This window comes from Cervus canadensis, chromosome 9, assembly GCF_019320065.1.
Source record: "Cervus canadensis isolate Bull #8, Minnesota chromosome 9, ASM1932006v1, whole genome shotgun sequence".
In the NCBI taxonomy this organism is placed as follows: domain Eukaryota; kingdom Metazoa; phylum Chordata; class Mammalia; order Artiodactyla; family Cervidae; genus Cervus; species Cervus canadensis.
Genome location: NC_057394.1, coordinates 66350561 through 66376023, shown reverse-complemented (window position 1 = coordinate 66376023; position 25463 = coordinate 66350561). Strand labels below are relative to the sequence as shown.

Here is a 25463-nt window from a genome sequence, read left to right as displayed (position 1 = left end):
AACCTCTGGATCCAATCTTCCCATATTCCGGCACCAATCACAACTGTGTTACAATTAGTTGGTTATTAATCGGTTCCTCTCATGAGACTGACCGTCTCTACTAAGGCACAGTTGTCTTTCTTTTTCACAGGTGTAACTTCAACACTTAATGCCATGTGCACGGCATATAAAGGATGCCAAGTATCTGCTGAATGAATTAATAATGTGTTCCTAAGTGTTCATAGCCCCTAAAAACCATGAAATTTTAGTGCCTTGGAGGCAGGGAAAAGCAATTCTCATTTCATCAGAATATATTCTCTTCTAAAACAAATTTCAATCCCCAAGTATCTGTCTAGCCAGCCTAAAGCTTTTACAGTATTACTGAAAGGAAACCAAGAGCCAGGACTCAAAATAATATCCTTGTAAAATAATAATAATAATAATAATATCCTTGTTAACCTAGTACTGGTTCCTAGACTAAATCCTTTATGGGTTTGTAAAGCTTTAAAAAATCTGACTTCTTAAATTCAGAATTGGAATTTGTCTCAAGAATTTACAGTGAAATTACTCTTAGATATTTTAAATAGAGGTGGATTCTAAATTATTTCATATAGGAAACAAACAAATATAAGAATCACCACGATAACTCAAAATGCTCCATTTGTGAAGAGATATTCCCAGGAAAGCACTTTAGTTTATGCTCCTTGGAAAGTTTAGGTTTAAGGATAGCCCTTCCATTAAATACAAAAACATTCCTTCAAAATGTTTAAACAGCATCTTGAGTCTTAGATGTTACTTGAACAGTATCCATGAAGAACATAGTTATGAAACCTATGACTTTACCCACTGTATATAGAGAACTGGATTTTTAAGAAATAGTTTCTTCTTTAATATGGATTACCTCAAGATATGAAGGACCAAATTACTCTTTGGTTTTATTATATGGGAAAAACAACACACAGTCCTTTAGTCAAACAACTTTGTGATATTTATATTCCATTGCACAGGTAGAGATTATACAAATTAGTAATACAAGTTATTCCTTAAATTCCAAACAGTTTCTAAAATATCATTACACCAGATGCCTAGAATATTAAAACATCGAGGTGGAAATCATACTCTAAATAGTTAAATATGACACTGAAAATACTACACATTTTAATTAGAGGAGAAAATTAAAATGTGTGCTAAAATGCTCTAACAAACTAAGTAGCAGGGCAACAGCTACAAGTAAGTCCCTGTGGTCCATTTTAAGTATGCATATATGTGATTAATAGAGAACCTCTCTTCTTGAAAATGCATAATTAAAACACAAAAATCTGGGTACATGGATTAATGAAATTTAAACACTTCCTAATACCTAAGCTCTATGATGAAATGTACTATTACCTATGACTTCATATAACTAATTCAAGATAAAAGACACCACACTTGGAAAGAAAAAAAGATTTTTAAAGATAATGGTTTTAATTGAGTTAATGAGATGAAAAAATCGTGAAGCCCTATGTGCTACTTACATGAAAGAAGATTTTTTAAAAAATAATCACTGCACAAAATACAAAGGGCGGGGTTATGCTGTGGTGTTAAATTCTCTCCATTATGTTTTTCTTGACTGTTCAAGAGCAAATTAAAGTTTCCACGGCAAATCTGTTCTCAAAATGCCGAATCGTAGCACAGACGCTGGCTTCACGTTTCTGAATACCTGTTTGAAAGGAAAAGTTGTTTAATTTTCTGGTTCTTCAGTAATAAATATTCATATTAATCTTCACAACTATTATTCAGACATATACAAATATTTTACTCTATCTATAGTCCATTAACTTCTGTAGTTTGATTTGTTTTAACATGGCAGAAGATAATTTCCGATCTTTTCTACACTAAGTATCTTTACAGAGGTTGATAACAATAACAATGCCATACATATAAATTTATGACCCCGAAGGTAACAGAAACATTCTATATCTTGATATGGCGGTGATCTGTTGAAATTCAGAACTACACACTAAAAAAGGGTGAATTTTATTATACGTAAAATTATGGCTTTAAAAAAATTATGAACCATGAAGTTCATTTCACAATGTAAGACATCAAGCCTCAGGTTTCAGCTAACTCATCATCAAAGTATCATCAAACAGTAGATCAGAATCATCAAAAGTGCTAACAAAAAGCCAGGAATGCATTTAACCAGGTGCCACAATTTCAAAGAAATCACATCATAGTGTATCTGCATGGCATGTCTTACTTTCTAAAGTTCTGTCACCTGTACTTAAGCGATTCGGCAAATCGCTGTTATAACAAACCTTAGTTATGTCAATGCTTCTAATTCTTCAGTCCAGTTCCTTTCTAACTAACCTGACTGTGGTTATCTTCAATGTGATCCAAAGGCACACTCTGCTTAGCCTGAGTACACGCCTGAGAGCTACCTTAGAGACTCTCTGGGTAAGCAGAACCCTTGCCTAGTATGGCTGAACCAAAGTGGGAGGATGGAAATGTAGACAGGGTGACCATACGGAAAGTGAGCTAACAGCACATCTAGGAAATGAATTTCACATTCACCTATTCTCTACATCTGAAAAGGAGTAGATTTGGAATTAAGGTGATTCTTCAGTAATCTAGAAATATTATACAGTGTACAATACAGTTTTATTTCTTACTCATGGCCAATGTAATGGTAACAATGACAAGCTTACAACTAAATCTAATTTAACACAATGAAGTGAAACAAACTTTTCTGCCAACACTCTAACATTCAAAAGTATTACCTTTAATGGTTTCTCTGCGTTGCAGTTTGTACGTTTCCTTGTCATGGCACAGTCGATAAATATAAAAACCCAGGTGGTCAATGTTTTCAATGCGATCAGTGATGACCATGTGTTCATGAATCAGATATGACTGAGGCAAGTAGGTCCCAGCCTACATTTGGAAAAGAATTATATTACATGGATATCTCAAAACGTACATTGAACAGACAAAGAAAACAAACAAAATTTTTAGAGATTATATACAAAACAGAGATTGGCAAACTATCACCCACCATCTGTTTCTATAAAGTTTAACCGAGGACTTCTCTGATGGGCCAGTGGTTAAGAATCTGCCTGCCAATGCAGGGGACACAGTGCGATCCCTGCTCTGGGAAGATTCCATATGCCACAGGAAAACGAGGCCCAAGAGCCATAACTACTGAAGCCCAAGCACCCTAGAGTCCATGCTCCGCAACAAGAGAAACCACCACCACGAGAGGCCCACGCACCACAACTAGAGAAAGCCCGCACACGGCAACAAAGACCCAAGCACAGCCAAAAATAAATAAATAATTTTTAAGAAGTTTTATTGGAGTATAGTTGTGCCCATTTGTTTACATATTGTCTATGGCATCAAAATCGAATAGCTGCAACACAGACCTTATTTCTTAAAAGCCTACTATTTATTCTCTGACCCTTTAGGAAAAGTTAAATATGATATAATTAAGAAATCACATTTTAATTTCAATAAATAAAATATTACAAGAGACAAGGAAAAAAACCCAAACCACTAGTTTCAGTTACTTGTCATAAGATGCTTATTAGCTATACCGTCAGTAAGTGAAGTGAAGTGAAGTCACTCAGTCGTGTCTGACTCTTTGCGACCCCATGGACTGTAGCCTACAGGCTCCTCCGTCCATGTGATTTTCCAGGCAAGAATACTGGAGTGGGTTGCCATTTCCTTCTCCACCGTCAGTAAGATGGGCTCCTATAGGGCTAATTTCTCAATAAGGAATTCCAAGATCCTATAACAGCATCAATAAGAAGAAGTATCTGAAAGTTTTATACCTTTATGTTAATAAGTAACTCCAATAGGTTTTTGGGTGGCATGACAATGGAAGTGTTCAGAGGAATCACATAGCACTTATCCAGGTTAAGATCCAAATAGGCGGTGAGTTTCTGGGAAGAAAAAGATAATATTTTTGTTAGATTCATGTATAAATATTACAAATATATTTGTAATAATATTTGTAAACAGGCAGCAACTAGATTTTTAAGAACAATTTGTACCATTAAAATGGGTTGGCTTTAGAATGTGTCAGTCACTTGCATTTCAACAAATCAAGAATTTGGTAGGATAGGAATGGAAGTAATAAGGGGAGAGGAAATTCTGCTACTAGTTAGTATTTACATAGTGATCAGATAACAACAAACTATTAAAACTAACTCCAATAACCTATCATCTGATTAAGAGACTTAGTCCCTGCACTTATAAACCATCATGCCCTCCAAGGCATCCATCTATTGTATATAAAAATTAACTTCTCAAAAAAAAAAAAAAAAAAAATTAACTTCTCTCTGATGCATCTAGAAAGTATTGGCTAGTTACTACCATCCACCAGAGAACTGGATGAAATTGACTGAAATAAGTCAATTAAATGACTCTGTTCTTATGGTTCAGATGAGAAACCAGGATTCAGAAAGACTAACTCAACAGGATGGTTCTTAGGATTAAAATGAGTTAAACCAAAACATATAAATATTTAGATTTCTAAAAGCAATTTAACAGCAGAGAAGGAATAGCATCTGGTGTGCATTAAGACAGACAAGGAAAGAGGGAGAAAAAGTAGGTTTCCTGAGGGTTAGCTTCAGACAAAGAGCCCATCAAATGTTGGAGTTTTTCTTGTAGGGCAGAAGGCCTTTTTTAAAATTTTCTTTTCAAACAGTAAACCATAAATAGAATAAGTTAGCCAATATTAAAACTACAAAAGCATCCATCAAGGGGCCTGCATTCTTTTTACACTTCAGGGCACCTGGCTCACCTTGTTAAAGTCATGAACAATATTGGCAGGGTCACTATCTGCAAACTCTGGGACAGGCACGCTGATGAATTCAACCTCGTCTTCCTCAAAGATCTTGATATTTTCCTCAATGGTCTGGTAGCGAGCGGCTGGGGCGTCTGCAGAAGGCTCATTTAAGATGACATCATCTTTGATGTACTTTATTCCACAGTAGTAGACGTCATCTGGCTATAGAGAGTTTAAACACTATTTCAGCAATGCAGTGGGAGACAGGTTTTTAAATGTAAGTATTACTTAAGCTGCCACCTTTATCTAAACAGCATTTTGCTTGCAAACTCCTACTTTTAGATGACAAGTCAGACAGTTTAATTACAGAGTTAACACATTCTTTAAGATCAGGTTTTGAAGCATTGTTAAAAAAACTGGTTCAGAAGGAAAAAAGCAGTTGATTTCTCCTTTACTTTTTGTATTTGATTAAAAATAGACTATAAAAGCAATTATCCATCTGGTGACAAGTAAATCTGAAGAAACATACACCTCTTCCTACCTGTAGACCTTAATTTTATAAAAGGAATATACTCAGAAACCAGGAATATTTTTCTTCAAGAATATACTTTTAATTTTGCTGTGATTCACTGATTAGATGATTTTTCTCTTATTAGCTAAAAAAGGGATGGTTTTTCTGTCATTTCTGCAGGCATACAGGTAGCTCTCATTTTTCCTTAAAATATATCACAATTAAGTGGAAAATATCAGATTATAGCCAATCATAAAGATTTTTTAAAGTAGCCATATATAATAAAGATTATGAGCATATAACAAAAAGATGGATCAACAAATATCTGTAGACACTGGAACTGCAACGACTTTTTATATCAAAAATATATTTCTTATAAAAAACTGCATTAAGATGACTTGTATTTCACTAAAGTCTATCACCATGCTATTATCTCAAACATACAGAAAATGAGAACAAAACTTATACATCCTCTATAGAATGTTTCATTATTTTAATAAAATCTATCTGTCAACAGTTTCTCCAAATTCTGGTATATTAAAAGAAATAAACCTATTAGATTATTGCCAGAGAAATAAGTCACAAAAGAGAGATCATAAATCTTAATAATTGTAATCAGAAGAAAAAAACTGCCTCAATCCACTGGAATTCCTATTCTATAACAAATTACAAACAACTTTCATCCTAAATTACATCAGCATTATTGCCAAAGTCCCAATTCTTAAGATAAACCAATGGCTGAGAAAGAGGCAGAGAGAAAAAAAAAAAAAAGAGGCAGAGAGAAATGCAACAAGTGTACCCTGGGCCCAGAAGCAAAAAGCTACTGTGGGAAAGCCCAAAATGTCGATCCAATAAATTATAGTTTATCAACATGACATCTGAGGCTGGTGTATTTATTCAATTGGCAACTGAAAAATCCTATAACTTAGTGATTAATTATGGTAGGAAAATTGAGGGTTAGTCAGTTTTGAAAAATCATCCAGCAATCTATATCCTTCAGTCAGCAACATTTCAAAACAATGTTATTCTGCTTTTAACGACTGTCTAATAGGCTCAGTGAACTTATGCTCAGGGAATTTTTGAACATAACCAGAAAACAGAACCACCACTCTGGCTAAAAGGCCACGGACAAAAAGCGCAGACTTAGAATAAGTTTGGGCCAATTTTCTAGTACAGGTGCAGGAAAGGCAGAAGTGTCCTTAGCATTTTCCTACTTACTTGAAGTGCAAAGTATTTGTACAGGTACGCTCCCCCTAGAATGACACCCGCGAGCATAAACGCCAGTCCAAAGCACATGCACCAACACCAAGCTCTTCTTTGGCCAACTGGAACCACTTCATCTGGGTCCTGAAATGTGAAAGACTGATGGTCAGTATCTTATCTCCAGTCAGAACCACAGAAATGTCAAGCCTGAAAGACACCTTAAGAATTATCACTTCCCACCTGCCACCCATACCTCTAGAGCAATCAATAACACACTCAACAATTTCTACTTTCTGTGCATTAATTTTTGTGGTTAAAATATCTTCTAATATTTAAAAATTCAGAAAAGGCTACAACCTTGTCATGCAAAATTATGGTGCTGAATCTTGTGTACTGGGCTTCCCCTACGGCTCAGTGGTAAAGAATCTGCCTGCCAGTGCAGGAGATTCAGGTTAATCCTTGGGTCGAGAAGATCCCCTGGAAAAGGAAATGGCAACCCACTCCAGTATTCTTGCCTGGAAAATTTCATGGTCAGAGGAGCCTGGCGGGCTATAGTCCATGGGGTCACAAAGAGTCATACATGACTGAGCACACACACACATCTTATGTATTACAACTTCAGGGTATGTGAGGTTATTCACAAAATTATATGTCAGCCTGCTGCAGGTAGTTAATATTTCACACTAGGTACAAAGCCATTCCTAACCAAACACAAGAAAAATTAACAGGAAAACTGGGACAGACCAAATAATATTAAACAGATTCTTTAAGTAATCAGAATCTCAAAAGAAGTAGGACAAACATATTCAGAAATAATCCTATTAATGCACTGCTCTACCCTAAAGAATCCCAGTTTGTAACAAAGTTTTTCACTTTAAAGATAGAAGGAGTAGAAAATTGAGGAAAGACTCAGTAAGAAAAACTTAATGATTAAGAGACATACAACTAGTATGCAATTGTTAGAATTCTGATTCTGACCCATTCAAGGAGGTAATTTAGCCCTGAAACATCACCAAGGATCAGGATATGCACAGCCCTTAGATACACTTGCCCTTCTAACTCTGTCCTTCCACCCTGCCATTTCAAAGTTACAGCTAATTTCTTATCTGTACCCAGGTTTATGTGCAAAGAGCTAACAAATAAATGAGATTAGCTGCTGGTGTTATATAACCAGTGACTCAAAAAACAGTACAGACAGCAAAAGAGAGGCTCCAATGGACTTGAAACCAACATAATAAAAGATGATCTAGTAAGTAGTATGTGTGTGCACCTCTCAAGTACTGTATGTAACTCTGACCTTTACTTGGAAAACTCATTATGGGATGGGTTAAAGGACAAAGTAGACTTGACCCCACAACTACATAGATAAGTAGGATATAACTTAAGAGTTAGGAATGAAAACTGTATGAACCATACTGGAGGGAATTCTCTGGTGGTCCAGTGATTGGGACTCCGAACGTTCAATGCCTTGGCCGGGGATCGATCCCTGGTTGGAGAAAAGGGATCCTGCAAGTCATGTGGCACAACTAAACCAAAACAAAACAACACAGCAAAACAAACACTGGATATAACTGAAGCAAGAGTTCAGATAGGAAAGAATGAAAACTAAAGTTACATTTTCAACTCTTAAGATGAGGAATCTTAACTTGATGTCACTTAGGAAAAGCCCAAGCCCAGATGTCCCAGCCAACCAAGAACAATTTAAGGCACCTGGGTTGGTTGAAGTTTAAACACTGTAGAAAAAATGTCTCTCAATCTAGGGATTAACTCAGATGCTGTGAGATCATCACACTTTGCTGGGGTAGGTGTACCTGTCAACAGACTGTATGTATACTTAGAGGACGACAAGTGCATTGCAAGGAATTAGAATGTACCAGAGAATAAACCTAAGGAATTTATCAGGTCAGGTAAGACATCCCATCTGTGAACAGAAAGTTACCAGAATTCCATGGAGTCATCAGGTATTATGAATCCCGAATACCAAAGAACATATAGTGTTTTGCTTAAGCCCTTGTCTGACACAAATATCTAAGAAGACAGGAAACAGTTCCAAGGATAACTAATTTTAGGGTGGAGGCAGGGTGGGCAGATGAAAATGACAGATGGAAACAGTAACTTCTAAACATTTGGTATCAGCTGCTGAGACCGTCAGATGTGTGTATAACACCCCCGTTTCAGCAGGCCCTCTTCAGCAGCAGCACTTCAAGCAGTAGCCAGAGAGCATGAGGAGACCCTTGGAAACGAATATGCAGTCCCAACTGGTAATTGGATGACAAGTTTCCAGGTCTTTTGCTCTCTCCTTTTTAACGGGTCAACAAGCAATATTTTCAAGACTAAATTATAAATGCCTACTATGGGCCAAGTGCTATGGGTATATAGCCACGGCCAAGAAAGAGAGCATTCAGGTCAGCCTGGAAAATCAATCTACAAAAAAGAACATAAATATGATACAAGCTCTAACAGGAGAAGGTAGAGAACACAGGAGGACTGATTTGGGAAAGACTTCCCAGGGGAGAAAATACTGGAGTGGAATGAAGGACAAATACTCATTAACTGTGCAGAAAGTGGAGTTAAAGGGCGTCTTTTGTAGGGCAAAGAATGAATAACCAGAACGCGTTACTTCCCCAGTCACCTGGGGTATGGCTAGAGTGCCCAATATGGTGGCAACTGGTGCAGAGAGGAGAACAGAGGAGTTACTGGGGCGGGTCACAAAGGTACTTTATGTAACATGCTATCTCTTATTCATTCAAAAACCACATTTCAGGGCTACGGCAATAAAAATTTAAATTTCTCAAAAGAATCTAACTTATACAATCATTTATTGCATAAAAGAATCTTCAGGTCTTCAAAGTCTAACTAATCTCTTGTTTTCTTCTCTAAATTCCTACAAGGTTAGTATGGTAGCTCCAAGCCAACCTTGGCAATGGCACTCAATAAATAACTGATGAGTGGATAAAATTTAAAAGCTTTAAAACTTGGTTATTTTTTAATGACCCCCAAAGTTACATCAACAGCCAGCATGGTAATGAAAGTTGGGGGCAACATAAGAATTTATTAACCCACAAGAGACTGTGGCTCTTTAGCAAAGAAATAGTAGCCCTAAGTACTTAGCCCAGTTCAACATTAAGGGCCTGTTATTTGCAACGTACTGTGCTACATCCTGTGGGAAATTCAAATGTGATTAAGATATGGCTGAGGCCTTAAGCAATTTACAGTCAAAATTAACAATATGCATGACAGTTAAATGATGTTCCTTTATTACAGTCTTAGTCAGTCATGGAGAAGGGATGAAAGTATATCCAAGATAGAAAACTTTTTAACCTAAGTGATTAAAAAATGTATTTTTAGTAACTAAATTTTAAAACTTGAAAAAGCTCAGAGGAAAAAAAAGCCACATATAAGATTAAAGAAAAGACCCATGACCATCTCAAAATATGTAGAAAATGCATTTGATAAACTCTCACTCCCATTCATAATAAAATCTCTTTTCAAACTAGAACAGTTGAAATTCATTAACATGAAAAAGGTTAATGATCAAAAATCTGTCCCAAGCCTCACATGTAACGATTAAGCTTCAGAGTTAAACCATAACCTTTCAAGTCAGGAATATGAGGATGCTCACTAGAACTGATTCTTTGTTTCTGTTTGAACACTGTACTAGAGATCCTACATAGTTCAAAAATGACAGAACATGAACAGAAAAGAAGATTAGAAAAAAGAATACAAAAAAAAGAAAAAAGAATACAAAGCTGTCATTATGTTAAGTGATATAACTGTCTATGCAGAAAATCTGAGAAAGCCACATTATTCAAACTAATTAGAGTTCAGCAAAATTGCTGAAGATCAGTAATGAAAAATCAACAGGTCAAAGATTTATACATAAATAGTCATAGCATCATTATTCATAATAGCCCCAAACCAGAAACAACGTAACTATCCACTAACTGATGCATGGATAAATAAAGTGTGGTTTAATCACAGTGAATCTCAAAAACATTGGAGTGAAAAAATTCCAAATCAAAAGACTAGCTATGAAAAGGAAAAACTACAATGACAGAAAGCAGCTTAGTGGCTGTCAGGGTGAAAGGAAGATAGAAGAGCCACAGGGAAATTTTTTAGGGTGATGGAAATGTTTCATATCATGAGTGGTGGTGGATATGACTTTATACAATGACCATAATTTCAATCAAATTATATACTTAAAACAAGTGTATTTTACTGTCTGTAAAGGTTTTTTTTCTTGGTGTTTTTTTTTTTTTGGCTGCTCTGGGTGTTCGTTGCTGTGCGTGGGCTTTCTCTAGTATTGGGGCAGGGGCTTCTCACTGCGGTGGTTCCTCCTGCTGCAGGCTTAGCAGTCGTGGTGCACAGGCTTAGTTACCCCTTGGCATGAGGAATCTTCCCAGACCAGGGACTGAATCCGTGTCCACCACACTGGCCGGCAGACTCCCAGCAACTAGATCACCAAGCAAGTCCTACTGCCTGTAATGCTTATTTCAATATGGGGAGTGAGAGAAAAAAACATCAACTGAGTTCCTATACACTCGGCAATAAAAGAAAGTCTACCACCACCAGTGCTGGAGAAAGTGTGGAACAATGCGAATTGAGAACTTTCGCACAGCTAAAGACAGGAGCTGGTACAAATGTTTTGAATGACAATCTGGCAGGATCTAATACAAATAAAGGTATGTGTATATCTTACAAGCCAGTAATTCCATTCCTGGCACTATAACCCTAGATAAACACTTTTGTACACAGAAAGAGGCTCAAAAACGGTAACTGCAGAATGGTCATTAAGAAGAAAATTGGAAATAACTTAAATGTCCATCAAGTAAAGAATAAAGTATTATAGGTTCATACAATTAAAGTCTAAATGAAACCAACTAGCACTGCTGACTTTGAGATTAATCTTAGAAACAGAATTCTGAACCAAAAAAAGTCAAGTTGGATTAAAAAATGACACCACATATTTAACATTTAAAAAACATAAATGGCACTCTAAACTCTTTTTTTCTTTTTGGTATGTTTGGATTATTTCATAATTAACCATCACAGTAAGAAAAAGGAAAACCACTCATGAACAAGAACATCTTCACTGAGATCTATAACTTTACTTGGCCTAATTTAAAGAAGTAACAGACATTTCCTCCCCTGGTACTGCAATAAAACTGGTGCACCTTAAATTATGCTGATAAGGTAAGAGAACTCCCACAGGTGCTATACAATTATCATCTCATTAATCTTCCTAAAACCTCAAGTTTTTTATCCCAGTTTATAAATGAAGATGCTGAAGCACACACTGGCCCATAATCACCCTTGTCACCCTTCACAGTAGGAACAGAAAGAAACTGCTTCAAAAGCATTATCACTCCGACACTACTAATCTCTGGTTCAAATGAATCTTATCACCGTATTATAAAGTAAAATTATTTAACCAGTTATATCTTAAGCAAAATGAAGGATAAATTCAGTTCTGATACTTCAATTAGTTAAGAATTAGGTCACCTCAATGAATTCCCTAAGAGGCTTTACTAAATGTGCTTCAGTTATAAACTGAACTCAGACAAGATGCAAGGGTTTTCGTATAATTTTTATTCTGTTCCACACTAACAGCTCACTTCACGAGCCTTCTTTGCAGAATGAATGAGGAGACATTTTTTCAAAGCTCCCAGAAATATTACTTTGCATTATTAGAGCAAATGCAACAGGGCTGTAAGAACCAGAATTACCAAAGAGGAAAATACCTCTCAGAGTTAAAAATCGTATTACAAAAAAGAAAAAGAACGTGATGGTGTAAAAACACTTTAATGTAAATACTGAAATACAGGGGAAAAAATACAATTTATTCATCTCAGAGCAGCGTCAGATTTAGTTTATTTCAAAATATGTACTTTTTAACACATTCAGTAATATGGATAAATATGGGGATGCACAGGTTGGCTGCCCATGGGTGTGCTGTTTAGCCTATATACTGTTTTACAAAATATAGAATTAGCTGCCAACATTTAAAAAAATCTAATAAGTCAAATTTTCATAAATAAACTTCTCATCTATGTTCTCATTTTCTCAACTTCTCCCTCATCATTTTTCTTCCTGCTGCTAAGTCGCTTCAGTCGTGTCCAACTCTGTGCGACCCCATAGACGGCAGCCCACCAGGCTCCCCCGTCCGTGAGATTCTCCAGGCAAGAACACTGGAGTGGGTTGCCGTTTCCTTCTCCAATGCAGGAAAGTGAAAAGTGAGAGTGAAGTCTCTCAGTCGTATTTTTCTTCCTAGTGAAGGCCAAATATACTAAGTTCTTTTCTACAAAGTCACTTAATTTTGAACTTCAATCTTCACTTCCATACCTATGATTAGGTATGTATGATTCCTTCTGAGTATCTAATTTTAAACCACTTCTCCACATAAAAGGATTTAGAGTTCTGGGTTTTAGAGACTAGATTAATATGGTGAATAAAGCATCTTAATCCTTTAAATGACGGAACAGATATTCTTTTGCAAAGAATAAATCCAAGCATGAATGGCATAAGCAAAAACAGTGACAGAGAGGAGCCAGGTATCGGCTAAGCTCAGAGAAAGCTATGGTCCAAGAACTGTGGGCATCAAAGATGTTCGAGATGACGCCCAATTCTCAGGACAGGAACAATGAGAATGACGGACAGCCACTCCCGGTATAATACCCTCGGAATGAGGTTCTGGAAAGGGTAAATTATAGAAACAGAAAACTGGAACAAACTACAAAGTGATATGATCACACAACTGCATATATTGGTCAAAATTAACAGAACTGTATAAAGTTCGAGGGGCTGAAACTTTCAGTATATAATACTCCAATAAATCTGAATTCCTCTCCTTTCCCAGCTTATGAGGAGCAAGGAGAGGATTTTTTCCTAAGACCCCATTAAATGAAAGATTGAAGGCAGGAGGAAAAGGGGATGGCAAAGGATGAGATGGTTGGATGGCATCACTGACTCGATGGACATGAGTTTGAGCAAACTCCAGGAGTTGGTGATGGACAGGGAAGCCTGACGTGCTACAGTCCATGGGGTCACAAAGAGTCGGACACAACTGAGCGACTGAACACAAAGTACTGAAAAAGCCAATTAAAAAAGACATTACTAGAGAGGAAAAGAAAATGACTTCCTACTCCAATAAGAAATAAAAATAAAAGCCTTGGTCATCACTTAAGATCTATTTTAAAATACTTCCAAAATAATTTCCTAACTAGACTCTTCAAACCACTGAAGTAACACAGGCAATTGCTCCATCTGATTACTATCATGTAGAATAGCAGTGTCACTCATTTACCACTGGTACTTGTTCTAGTCACCTGGCTTCTACATTAGCTTTCTTTCCCATCATGGAAGCATCAAAAAGACACGATCCAGCAAGCTGTTCACCATTAACAGCATTAACTGGTTACCAAATATATTCTGCTATATGTAAAACACAAAAATCTATGGCTAAGAAGCTAAAAAATCTATAAAGCCACCAAACATCTGTTTGCAGTTTCTCTTGCTCATTTAAATAAGTAAAACTGAATTTTATCTTCTTATTTGACTTTTCAAGTAAGTAAGACTGCTACTATCTCAACCATGTGAGAAAGTCCACATGAGAAATCTTGTGTATTAGATGCAAAAAGGGAGCAGTTTTCCAAGTGATTGGCATTATATGGATAATATGGTTATTGCATTATCTTACACTTGAGTAGGGAGAGATTTTTCACAATAGAAACTAATCTAAAAGTATAATGTCTACAAAACCAATTTCTCTTTAACATCCTTTATTTGTTAACAAATCCTATGACACAAACAGCAAAACAGGAATTAAAATATTAACAATTTAAATCCACTGCATAACAATTTAACTACTGTGAGAGATAAAAAATCTGAACCAAATTATTGGCTTTATGTAAACTTAGCACAGGCCGAGGTTAAACAAAAAAATAGGCCAGAGCTATAAAAAAGAAAAAGATCAGGCTGTAAATGCTTTTAGTGCTGGATTGTCACTTAATCACTTTTTACATCATCAGGAGCAAGCAGAGTATCTGGTACATAGCAGAATATTCATATAGGAATACCTTAAAATCTTCTATTCTTTTATCTACTTATTTTAAAAGATGACCATTTCTATGTAGTGTTTATTGCATTTACACTGAAGAGAAGTGTAATATTTCATCAGGTTTTCAAATTCATATGAGTGAGATATAAAGGTAGTGGGTAGTCAAAAGAAAAACCTAGAGCACTAACAGACAGATGTTTGTAAACAACACTATAATATACACATGACATTTACTGTGAGTAACAGTCTTTACGAGGGATAGACAGACTGGTCACGACAGATTTCTTCTGCTACTGACTGAGTCATGAGTTCATACTGTTCTTAATGAGAGTATCAACCATCTTCCAAAAATTTTCAAGTATGATAGGAATGCTCTACTCCATAATTCATCATAGAATTATGTGTCAAGATTAGAGGGGGGAAAGCAAACCTGTTCTGGACTCATTTTTTTATAAATCTTCGATTTTAACGTCATTCAACAAGATAATTATACATTTGTATTCAACTATGAGTCATTCCATTTAAAATGCAGAATTTTTGACAAGAAAATTCCAAGTATAGTCTTTTAAAAGCATAAAACAATTCGAAGGTGGAAAGCTATATCTTCCGTCCAAGTTCAGAAATTTGGAAGTTATACAAAATGACTATTAGAAAAAATAATTCCAGTTCCTGAGATCACAGATATTTGTATCTGTATAGTGAACATGTAAAACGTGCTTTGAACCTATGCCTAGCACCAAATACATGTACAGTATAAACATTCAGCAGTCATTTGATTTCGCTCCCTTATCCTACTACTCACCTCACTCTTGGATCCAGGAGGGTTGTTCTTTGGTGAAAACAGATACAGATAGCTCTTAGAAAGAAATGATCCTCTATGCAAGAGCCGTGAGAGGTCATTTAGTCCAATACGTCATTTTACAGATAAATATCCAACCAGAAATGATCTGAGTTTCTACAGCTTTTCCCCATCATAATAGGTTTACTCAAATTGAGTCACACTCATAGGAAGCACAATGTGTTAACTGTTACAACAGTAGTGTTGTTGTTATTAATGTGTTGACAAAGTTAATAGAATTTTTCTCTATTATTCATCGAATTAACACAAAGTATAGTAACAAAAAGTACTTAAATCATATGCACATGAAGGAAGAACAATGAAGGAAAATAACTCAGGCTCACTAGGATATAAACATTTCAAAGATGAAAAAGGCAAGATGTTATTACAAAAATGAAGCTAGTAAAGTCAGAGAAATAAAGTCACAAAGCAAAAATCATGAGGTTGGCAGTGAGGGAGCTGTGTCTAAAATTACTCATGAAAAGACAATTTTGGAATATTAAAAAAGGAGACAAGTCAATGCCTCTCTATAGGTTATCCTGTCAGACCTTAAACTGATGCTAATAAAAATGAACATGGTTTCCTATTATTATCTACTGTTCCTATTGTTATCTATTATTATCATTAAAAGTCCATTTTCAATGTTAAATAAAACGATCTAGTAAGTCTTAAAGCTATGAAGACAGCTGAGTTGGAAGTCCTGTTATTGATTTCCAGTTAAACAGTCATCTTTACTTCCTCCTGAAAGCTCGACAGAGTGATTGTAAAGGGATCAACAAATAAACCGTAAGCCAGAAAATGGAAACGACAGAAGATAAAGTATGTCAATAGAAATTTTAAAAGCTGAAAGCATAAGGAAAAAAATCTCAAGCTTCTTGAGGGAAAGTAAAACAAAAGTGGTCATATTCAAGGAACCAGGAATCAGAATGGCATCAGACTAGAAGACGGAGCAATGCCATTAAAATGCTGAAAGGAAATTACAGCTAACCTAGAATTTTATGCCCAGATAAATTATCAATTACATGTGAAAACAGAGTAAAGATTCTCAGACAGGTTAAAAAAAAAATTCATCTCAAATGCTGTTTCTTGGATTCATAAAACTGAAGAGCCAACGGAGGATGGAGGAAAAGGCAGAAAAACTCGAGGATAATAATTACTCTCAGGACATCTGTGCAGCCACATACCTAGAGTACAACCATCTGGGTGGAAAGGCTGAAGAATGACAAGTGAAATATCACCACGAAAAACTGAAAACTCGGTAAATTATCTGGTAAGTCTGTAGATATGAAAGTTTATTATCTGAAAGTTTGTCAGAGACACTGAGGATGAACTAGCAATACACAGAAAATTAAGTAACCCTCTCTGACTCAAGAAGCCAATTATCAAATTCAGGGAAAATAAAAATGGCTTTGTACAAGAAAGGAAGTAGAAAAAGTTATACTACATTACTCTGATGTAACTTTCATGTCAATTACAATAAAAGCATGGGCCAGAAATTTAACCAGACATTACTATAACTACACCAGAAGAGACTATGTATATACTACATAAACAAATAGAAAAGGCTAAATAGTCACTTCCCATTTTAGGAAGCCAGGAGGTAATATCTAAAATTGCAAAAAACACAAATGAAAACAAAAACCATGAAATAGCAAGTATTTAGAAGTTCTCCAAATGTGCTCTAGGGACAGACACCACAATGTCTGGGGGGTCCATAATGTCAAAACCAATTTCGTAATAAAAGTAAGACTTCCCCCCCATTCTCATTCTCTGGACAGTGTGCAGTGGAGTTTCCCAGAAGCTGAATGTGTGACACACACAGAAGCTAACTGGAGAATTCAGCTGTCTTCTATAAAGCCATCAGTAAAGGGTAAAAATTTAAAACGACGTTGCTCTTACTGTTCTTAAAATCTGTTGGTTATATGGAAATTTTTATTTATAAATGTTATTTTTGCTAACATAGGTTTTGTATTATTTTAAATCAATAAATATTGTTTTAATTTTGAATACAGTAAATATCAATATATACAACCAATATAAATCAAAAGCTCTTTGGGACCCTCAACAATTTTTAACAGTACAAAGGGGTCCTGAGACCAAAAAGTTTGAGAACCATTAATGTACAAAGTGGGTTCCCAAAAAAGGTGCGTTCTTCAGAGATAGGGCAGGACAGTTATTTGCATTTTAAAACTAAGTATTACTTTGGTTAAACCCCCAATTAAATTTATAAAATTTTATCAACATTCTATTCTGTAATAAGAAATACTTCTATACAAAAATGGACACAGCTACTGAATGCTAAGGATTTTTATGTTGCAGGAATGACTCTTTGGCAGAATATCTAGGGGGAGCAGGGTGTTACTTATCAAAAATACTGTAATTTAACTGACATGTGAGGTAGGGATAAGCAATAATAGTAACACAAGAAGTAACATTCCAACAAAAGAATGATGAGGGGGTAAAAATGGGACTTTTAACAGATGGGGACTGGGGAAAAGTGCTAACATTTACTGAGTTTCTATGTACCAGGGACTGTTAATTCTACCACAAGAACACTATTTAAGGTCAGTGCCATTATTCTATTTTACAAGTGAGGGAACTGGGGCTTGGGAGGTTGTGGGACTTGCCCAAGTTACCAGATCCAGGTAATAATATTAATCTTTGCCAGTAGGCTCTGACACTATCTGAAAACAGTGTTGAGTTTGAGGTATTAATCTATAAAAAACAGTACAAAATGAGTAACTGCCCTGCTTCATTAATTTTCTACTTCTACCTGTGTATTGCTATGGCTGAGAGGGTATAGAGTCTGCCTGCAATGCAGGAGACACAGGAGCCTCAGGTTCGATCCCCTAGAGGAAGGAGCAAAGGGCAACCCACTCCAGTACTCTTGCCTGGAAAACCCCACAGACAGAGGAGCCTGGCGGGCTACAGTCCATGGGGTCGCAAAGAGCTGGGCATGACTGAGCACACAGCCACATCCACCCTGAAGTCTACTTCCAGAAATCTCTAAGATGCAGCAGTGCCAAATAAATGGAGAAGGAAATGGCAACCCACTCCAGTGTTCTTGCCTGGAGAATCCCAGGGACGGCGGAGCCTGGTGGGCTGCCGTCTATGGGGTCGCACAGAGTCGGACACGACTGAGGCGACTTAGCAGCAGCAGTGCCAAATAAAAGTTTGAATCATTAAAAAAAAAATCTGTAGTAGCAATAATAGCATCTACTGAGTCATACGCTGTTCCAGGTATTGTGATACACTTTTTACAAATTATCTCATTCCCTAGTTAGCTGATGCAGAAAGACACAGAGAGTTGGAGTAACTTACCCGAAGTATCGCAGTAGATGGTAGAGACAGAATCTAAACCCTTAAAGTATAAACTGCATAGTCTGAGTTCTCAATAAGTAGACAGTGTGGCTCCCCAAACGATACCCTTTTTTCGATTGTGAGGGAACTGGAGCAAATGGGGGAAATTGATTATTTCTCCCCAAACATCTAAAAATATATATTTTTAAAAAATCATTCTTGGCTCATGGGTTATACAAAAACAGGCAGTAGGCCATAATCTGCCAGTTCTGCTCTCCACTGTAAAGGAGACTGTAAAACGGTGGCCTGTGTCAGTCACCTGTGTTTCTGCATGAAATTCTTGTATGAATTAGTTGTTAATATTTAAAAATCAAGTTTTAAATGAAACCGCTTCCAGCTTGCCTTTAAAACCTGGAGGATCAAGCAACATTGGATCCTTCACTTTTTAAATGAAAATGAAGAATATTCTAAGTTGCTTAATATGCAAAAAAAAAGAAAAAAGAAAAAAGCTTAGCTTCACTAAAATATCTACTCGAGCCCAAGAGCATTAAGTTTGCCATCTCTGCTTAACATTCCTAATTTTTGCTCGAGCTAAAACTGATGGGATTGGGAAACTCTTCCTAGCATGAAAGCAAGGTAAAATAAACTGAAGAGAAAGCTAGAAGATGAAAAATGAAAAAAACTGCCATAGTATATACAGCAGAAATGAAATACTAGAGAGGCTGGCTGAAAAAATAATGAATTTTAAGAAATGAAGACTAGGTTCCCTAGTGGCGTAGTGGTGAGGATTCCAGGCTTTCTCTCATGGCCGGTGCTCAAATCCTGGTCGGGAAAGTGAGATCCCACAAAAGCCACACAGAGTCCTCCCACCCCCACCCCCAAAAAAACTGCAGACCTAGATGGACTGACCCTTTAAAGTCATTTTTCCCAGCATAAAGATGATTCCTCTTCTGGATGTTGCAGTAAGTGACTTAATAATGCAACTTACCTTTTAGGTTTTTATATTACAAAATTTTAAACATCATAATCATAATTAAAGCAGAGAAAACAATCCAAGATTAACTTTGGCATTAAAAGTTAAAAACATTCAAACATACAAAACTTCGTTAAACCTTCTTTTTTAAAATATGAAATTCAACTATGCCAAAAAAGGTTTATGCAAATATTTCAGAATCTTAAAAGTACTAAATACCTCACACCCACTTAGTATCAATTTCCCAAATAAACTCCCTATATATTTAATTTGAAAATGTTTAGGATTTATAAACTGTGCAAATTTAATTTCAACATTAATTTATCTTCTGACAAATATATCTTAGCTCGAGCTCATATAATTACTGCTAGAAATTTATCAATGTTAATATTATCATTTATCAATGATAAATATTGATACATATTAAATGAAAAATTAGACTATCCCTCTATCATAAAAACAAGAGTAATTTTTTCATTTTTTGGAAATTCTTCTGCATAAGTCTATGTTCATTTTACTTGTTTTTCCCCGAGATGACAGAATTATAGAAATACTTCATTAAGTTATTAAGTTCTTTTTTTCCCAATGATCAATTCAAGAGTTCAAAAAAACTTCAGTTGTTTACAAACAATTTTGCTCAATTGTTGGTAACATAAAATAGGATTATTTAAAGCTACTAAGTATGTGTATCATAAACACTGCTTAAAAGGGAAAATCACAATTGAATTATTTTTAATGATATTCTTAGGGTCATATCTATAACAAAATTTCTAATCTTCAACTTTCAGTTGTCTACCCTGTAAAATTTTCATTGTTAAGCCGTGCAAAGTAAATAGGAAAGACAGGAAATAACTGTTTACACATAAGCTTCTTGAAAACATAACTCCAGTGTTATTGCTTTCTATAGCATTTTGACAAAAACCACCACATTCAGAAATTCAGCACTGTCAAATCCTTTATTTTTAACAGGCAGTAGCTATGGCCTGAAAAAGTCCTTTGATGGCAGAGTCCTTAACTCCTTCAGTCGAAGCTCTAATAAAAAGTGACAAGTTTACCAAAAAGTTTAAGAGGATGGATTCACTGATGTCATTTTGAAAAGACACAAATTTTTTTTCTGGCTCTCCCTCTGCTGACACTGTGATAAACAAAAGAGTTCAAGAAGTTTTATTTATGCCATGAATTCAGAAAGCATTTTCCTTTTGGTGGAAAAAAAAAATGCCTTTTAAATAGACATCCCAGGTATTTAAGTTAGAGTATGAAAGAACAAATAAGAAATAAAATGTCCCACCTTACATCAAGCTCTAGCAATACATATTGAAAACTTTTAAAGTTAAATTCTAAGTCAATTTAAATAGGCCTTACCATGTGTTCCGAGAGATGTTTCCGGTTAAAGTAATACTTCTATTCACCTAAATCTCTAACATGGCTGAGCTGAATTCCAAAATGTCTTACAGGTTTATGATTTTGCCAAGGATAATATACTCGGTTCTATCTAGTCCAAAGATGATTATGTTTAAGGTGACACTGGGAAGACCCCAAAAAGGGTCTTGGGGCAGTTTCCAGCTGCACAACGTACACTTTTTCCACCCTCTGGAGCAGCAGCCGCCCAATGAGGCCTGTGTACACACAAGATCCTGCCAAGGTCACTTGGTATGCATAGGGGCAATTAATTTATCTCCCAGCAGTAAATCCTCACTTCAGATATCAATACCCTCACGAAGAACTAAAATGCAGTGACTGTAAAGTTTTTGCTGGCCAATGTTTTACTGACACTAAATTATACAACGGGGTAATGATACGCACTTTTGTTAAAGGGAACCAAGCTCCCCATCCCTTCTCTAAAGACCAAAACATTTTAGTATATGGCATCAGATTTTATGTTCCTCCTCCCCTCTACCTCTCCCCAAACAAAAAATAAAATGAACACCAACATCACCAAAAAGCTAAATGACCAGTCCTGTTTTATGCAGAGAGAAATGCCAGAAAGTGAAAAGAATTAGGAGGGAGATAGCCGTTTTGTGATGGGTGGACTCAGAACTTACTGGGTTAGTAGTCCTTCACTTAGGCTTCCATCCTGCCCTTTCTTTCCCCTCCACAAGCATTTCACTTTTCCTTTTAAGGATGTCTACAACTACAATGCACTGCAGAGAAGAGGCAACATTATTTATCAGCAAAACAATTTACAGGGTTATCTACGAAGAAAACTTGAGCTTCTTCGAGGCCTGATACTGGGAAAGGCATTTCATAATCAGGCATGACAAGAGGAGTTATTGACAGCTACTGTTCTACAATGAGGTAACCCAAAATGAAAATTTAGCTTATTACATAATACCTCTAGCCATCTCCTTTCTCCGTGACCCACAGCTACTTAATAAGAGGAAGGCATGTAACAAGCTGAACAAGGGGAGGAAAAAAAGGAACAGTCTAGTTAGGGTGAGAGGGGAACTATTATTTTTCACAGCTAAAACAATCTGACTCCTGCCAAATATAATTATGTAATTCTTGCCATTTTCATAGAATTTTAAAACTGGAAGAGTCCTCTATAGACCATCTGGTCCTACCCTGTCATCTTACACATAAAGAACTCGTAAAAAAAAAAAACAAACTTAAACCCAAGATCAAGCAGTTGTGTACTGACAAAACTGGGACTTCTGACTCAGGACATTAAGTATTTTCTTTGATATTTACACGTATATAACAAACAATGTTTCAAAGTTCAAAGTAAAAACACAGAAGTTCATGAATGAATTGCTGCCTCTCACATAAAACATTCATAATTTCAAATTCACCTCTATTACATAAAACCTAGGGGGAAATGTAGAGAAAGAATAATAAACAGCAAGCTAGTTGAGACAATACAATCCACAGACGTGGCTGCTGGGATTAATAGCCACTGAAAAGACAAATCTGAAAGACGGGACAATGCAACAGCTTCCAGAGAAAAGAGTTAAAGAAATAACAAAAGACAGGAGCAGTGTAAAAGTACTGGAATGTGAGTTACATAAGCCAGCCGATTGGAGGGATCAGAATTCTTTACTGCAGAAGGTCTGAAGACTGCATTTTTAAACCAGAATCCCAGGTGATACCAGGTGATCCTTAAGGGTACAACTGGAGAAACAATGGCCTTCAGGACACCGTGGTCTGGGGGAGTTAAAGATACTCAAAATTCTTATTCAGGAGTTTTTGCTAACTAGCTAAACCGGATCCTCTTGACCAACCAGGCAAGGAAATGCCCGAGGCAAACACAGGAAGACAGATTCTGTGCAGAATTCGGAGTCAGACTCAGCGGTCGGAGTCAGACTCAGCGGTCACGGTACAGTCACCAGAGGAGTCAAAGAACATTATGTAACCACCGTCCGAGCTCTAAGAGACCGTCTGCAAATGCCTGTTACTAAGCAAGCTTTGCATTTACTGTTAAGTGACTGACGGGTTATGATTCTCCTAACATACAGCAATATTCTGTCACTCACTTAATAGGTCTTCGAGTTCACAGCTCGAAAAAGAATTAGTCATTTTGTATCTGCCAGTTCATCCATGACTGCTGTGTGGTTATAAAGGAAGACAGGCCCTCACAGCTTAGTTCTAGCATTTTTCTTTGGATATGGGGATCTGAGAAAACAGCTAGGAATGGTTACTTTTTTTTTTCTTTTACTGCTGCTATGACCACAATATTTGAATATGGTGAAATTGTGAGAAATTCTGAGAATCTGAAAACACAGTCATCATTTCAGAACTGACAATAAATGTCCAAAATCAGATTTACAGCTGCCCAGCAAATTATTTCTGATTTTTGTCCAGCGTTTCAAATCTCCTTCACAACAGGAACTGGGAAAAGCTATCTGAAGTGACATCATCGGATCCTTTCTTCCTCTCTTTTTTAATGAGAGGAATTGTATTTGTTCATAGGATTTTTAAAAAGATATGTAATAGGATTAAAATCTACCTAATCTCTATATATGTATTTCAGTCTGTTATGACAGGGTACTTGACTATCAATCTAATTTAGGTACAATGAATGTTAGACAAATACAGAGCTCAGATAATAATTTACGGCTGGAATTATCCTCTGTGGATTCCAAACATTTTCTCTAAAACCTAGACTTTGCAATGGATTCAGGCAAACAAATACCAATACCAAAACGCTTAATCCTTTTAGGGAATCTGTCCACTTCCTATTTCAAGGCAAGACAGTCATTTAAAAATCAACTCCTGACATTTGTGTTTTTAACTAGAACATTTCCAAAAACCCAGTATAGGCACGTGCAGATTAACACTGTATTTTCACACATTTTTCACACTGCGTTTCCCAGTAGTAGTAATATATTAAAAAACAGTGTTTATACCTGCACAAGTTACTGGGTTTTTCAGAGTTAAAACTAAGTTTATCCTACTTACAGCAGGTCTTCAAAAATGCTAACAAAAAAATTAAAAGTTACAGAACATAAATAATTCTACAACTAATTTCTACAGGATTAAATATTTGCAGCCTGAAGATCTGGTAGAAAGGTTGTGAACCTTTCCTGTTTATTCAACTTCTGAGACAATTACAATCACATCCTAAATGAGTATTACTGTGGCACGATAATAGTTCTTCTCCGGATTTTTGCTTAGGGCTAAAAGGGGGATTTTGTAAAATAAAGAAGAGTTTTTGAAGGGACGGTGGACAATTTTAAAAGGGATGAAGGACAATTTTGAAAGAGACGCAGGACAAGTTTGTTTAGTTTCACTTAGCTTAAGGGGTTCTCGTAAAGTTGCTGATATAATTTAAAAGTGAACTGTCGGTTTTACACTAACATCCAGATAGTAATTAGTAACCTTTACCAGGAATATTTCAGTTATAAAGTGAACAGCCAGAACCTACTCTGAGCAGACCATCACCTTGCCTTCTCCCCTCGCCCGCTCCCTCCCTCTCCAGACCCCACGGCGAAGTTCACCTACCGCTACCAAAGGGCCGCGAAGAAAGAGAAGGTTAAAGGGAAAAAAACGCTTTTAAAATTAAGAGGCTTACAGGAGCCGGACTTAGTCCCAGTGCAGTTCAGCCTGGAAACGAAAGTAAGGAAGCAACTGCGGTTTAGGCTTGTGATGATGTCAGCCATCTTAGGGACATTATTTATACTGGGAGGACGTGCCAAACTCTTGTTGTTGTTTTGTCGTTTTGCATGTCGCTGCCGGTCTCCAGGCGGAACGAACCCCGGCCCGGCCCCACACACATTCCTCGACTGCACCCAGCACCGTGCACTCGGCCCCTTTCTCCAACCCTCCTCCCCCGGAGCCCCCCAAGCCCCCGATCCCGCGCCGGGCACCGCTTTCTGCACACGCACTTTCTTACAAAGAAGCTGCGCCGGACAAGAACGGGGAGCAGCCCGAGAGAAGGGAGCGCTCGGCCCTCTCGGGGACCCCCGTCCCGCGCGCACCCCGCGCAGCCCCGGGCGCACAGCCGCCCTGGCCTGGCGCAGCTCTCCCGGGGCCCCAGCCGGCCCACTTCCCCGAGCCCCGGCCCTCGGACCTTGCAGTCCACGGCAACGGCGTCCGGAGGGATGATGAGCGCCTCCTCGCCGCTCTTTGCCTCGTCCTTCTTGGCCTCCTTCTGGGCCAGAGCCGAATTGAACGTCACCTTCACCATGGCGCGGCCTGGGGCGCCCTCGGAGGGCGGCGGCGGCGGCGGGCTCGGGGCGCAGGCTGCGGGCTCCTGGCGGCGGCGGCAGCCTCCTCGGCCGGGCTCCGAGCACGGCTAAGCGGTGGCGGAGGTGGACCGGCAGCTGCGCGGTGGCCGAGGCGGCGACTGCGGCACTAGTCCTGCAGCCTCGCAGCTCGGGGGCGAGGGCGGAGACGGCT

The 25463-nt window shown here is 37.3% G+C and overlaps 1 protein-coding gene and 1 long non-coding RNA gene across 2 annotated transcripts; both read right to left on the bottom strand.

The window, feature by feature from the left end:
- Positions 1-944: 944 nt before the first annotated feature.
- ITM2B (integral membrane protein 2B) lies at positions 945-25463 on the bottom strand. Its single transcript, XM_043478298.1, has 6 exons — positions 25135-25463; positions 6477-6605; positions 4763-4969; positions 3789-3899; positions 2742-2892; positions 945-1681 (listed from the first exon to the last, which is right to left on the bottom strand). The coding sequence occupies exons 1-6, from the start codon at positions 25249-25251 to the stop codon at positions 1596-1598; spliced, it is 801 nt and encodes a 266-aa protein (XP_043334233.1). The 5' UTR covers positions 25252-25463; the 3' UTR covers positions 945-1595.
- On the bottom strand, positions 20571-24842 carry LOC122447606. The gene is made up of 2 exons (XR_006271301.1): positions 21671-24842; positions 20571-20763 (listed from the first exon to the last, which is right to left on the bottom strand). It is a non-coding gene; the product is annotated as an uncharacterized LOC122447606 (long non-coding RNA).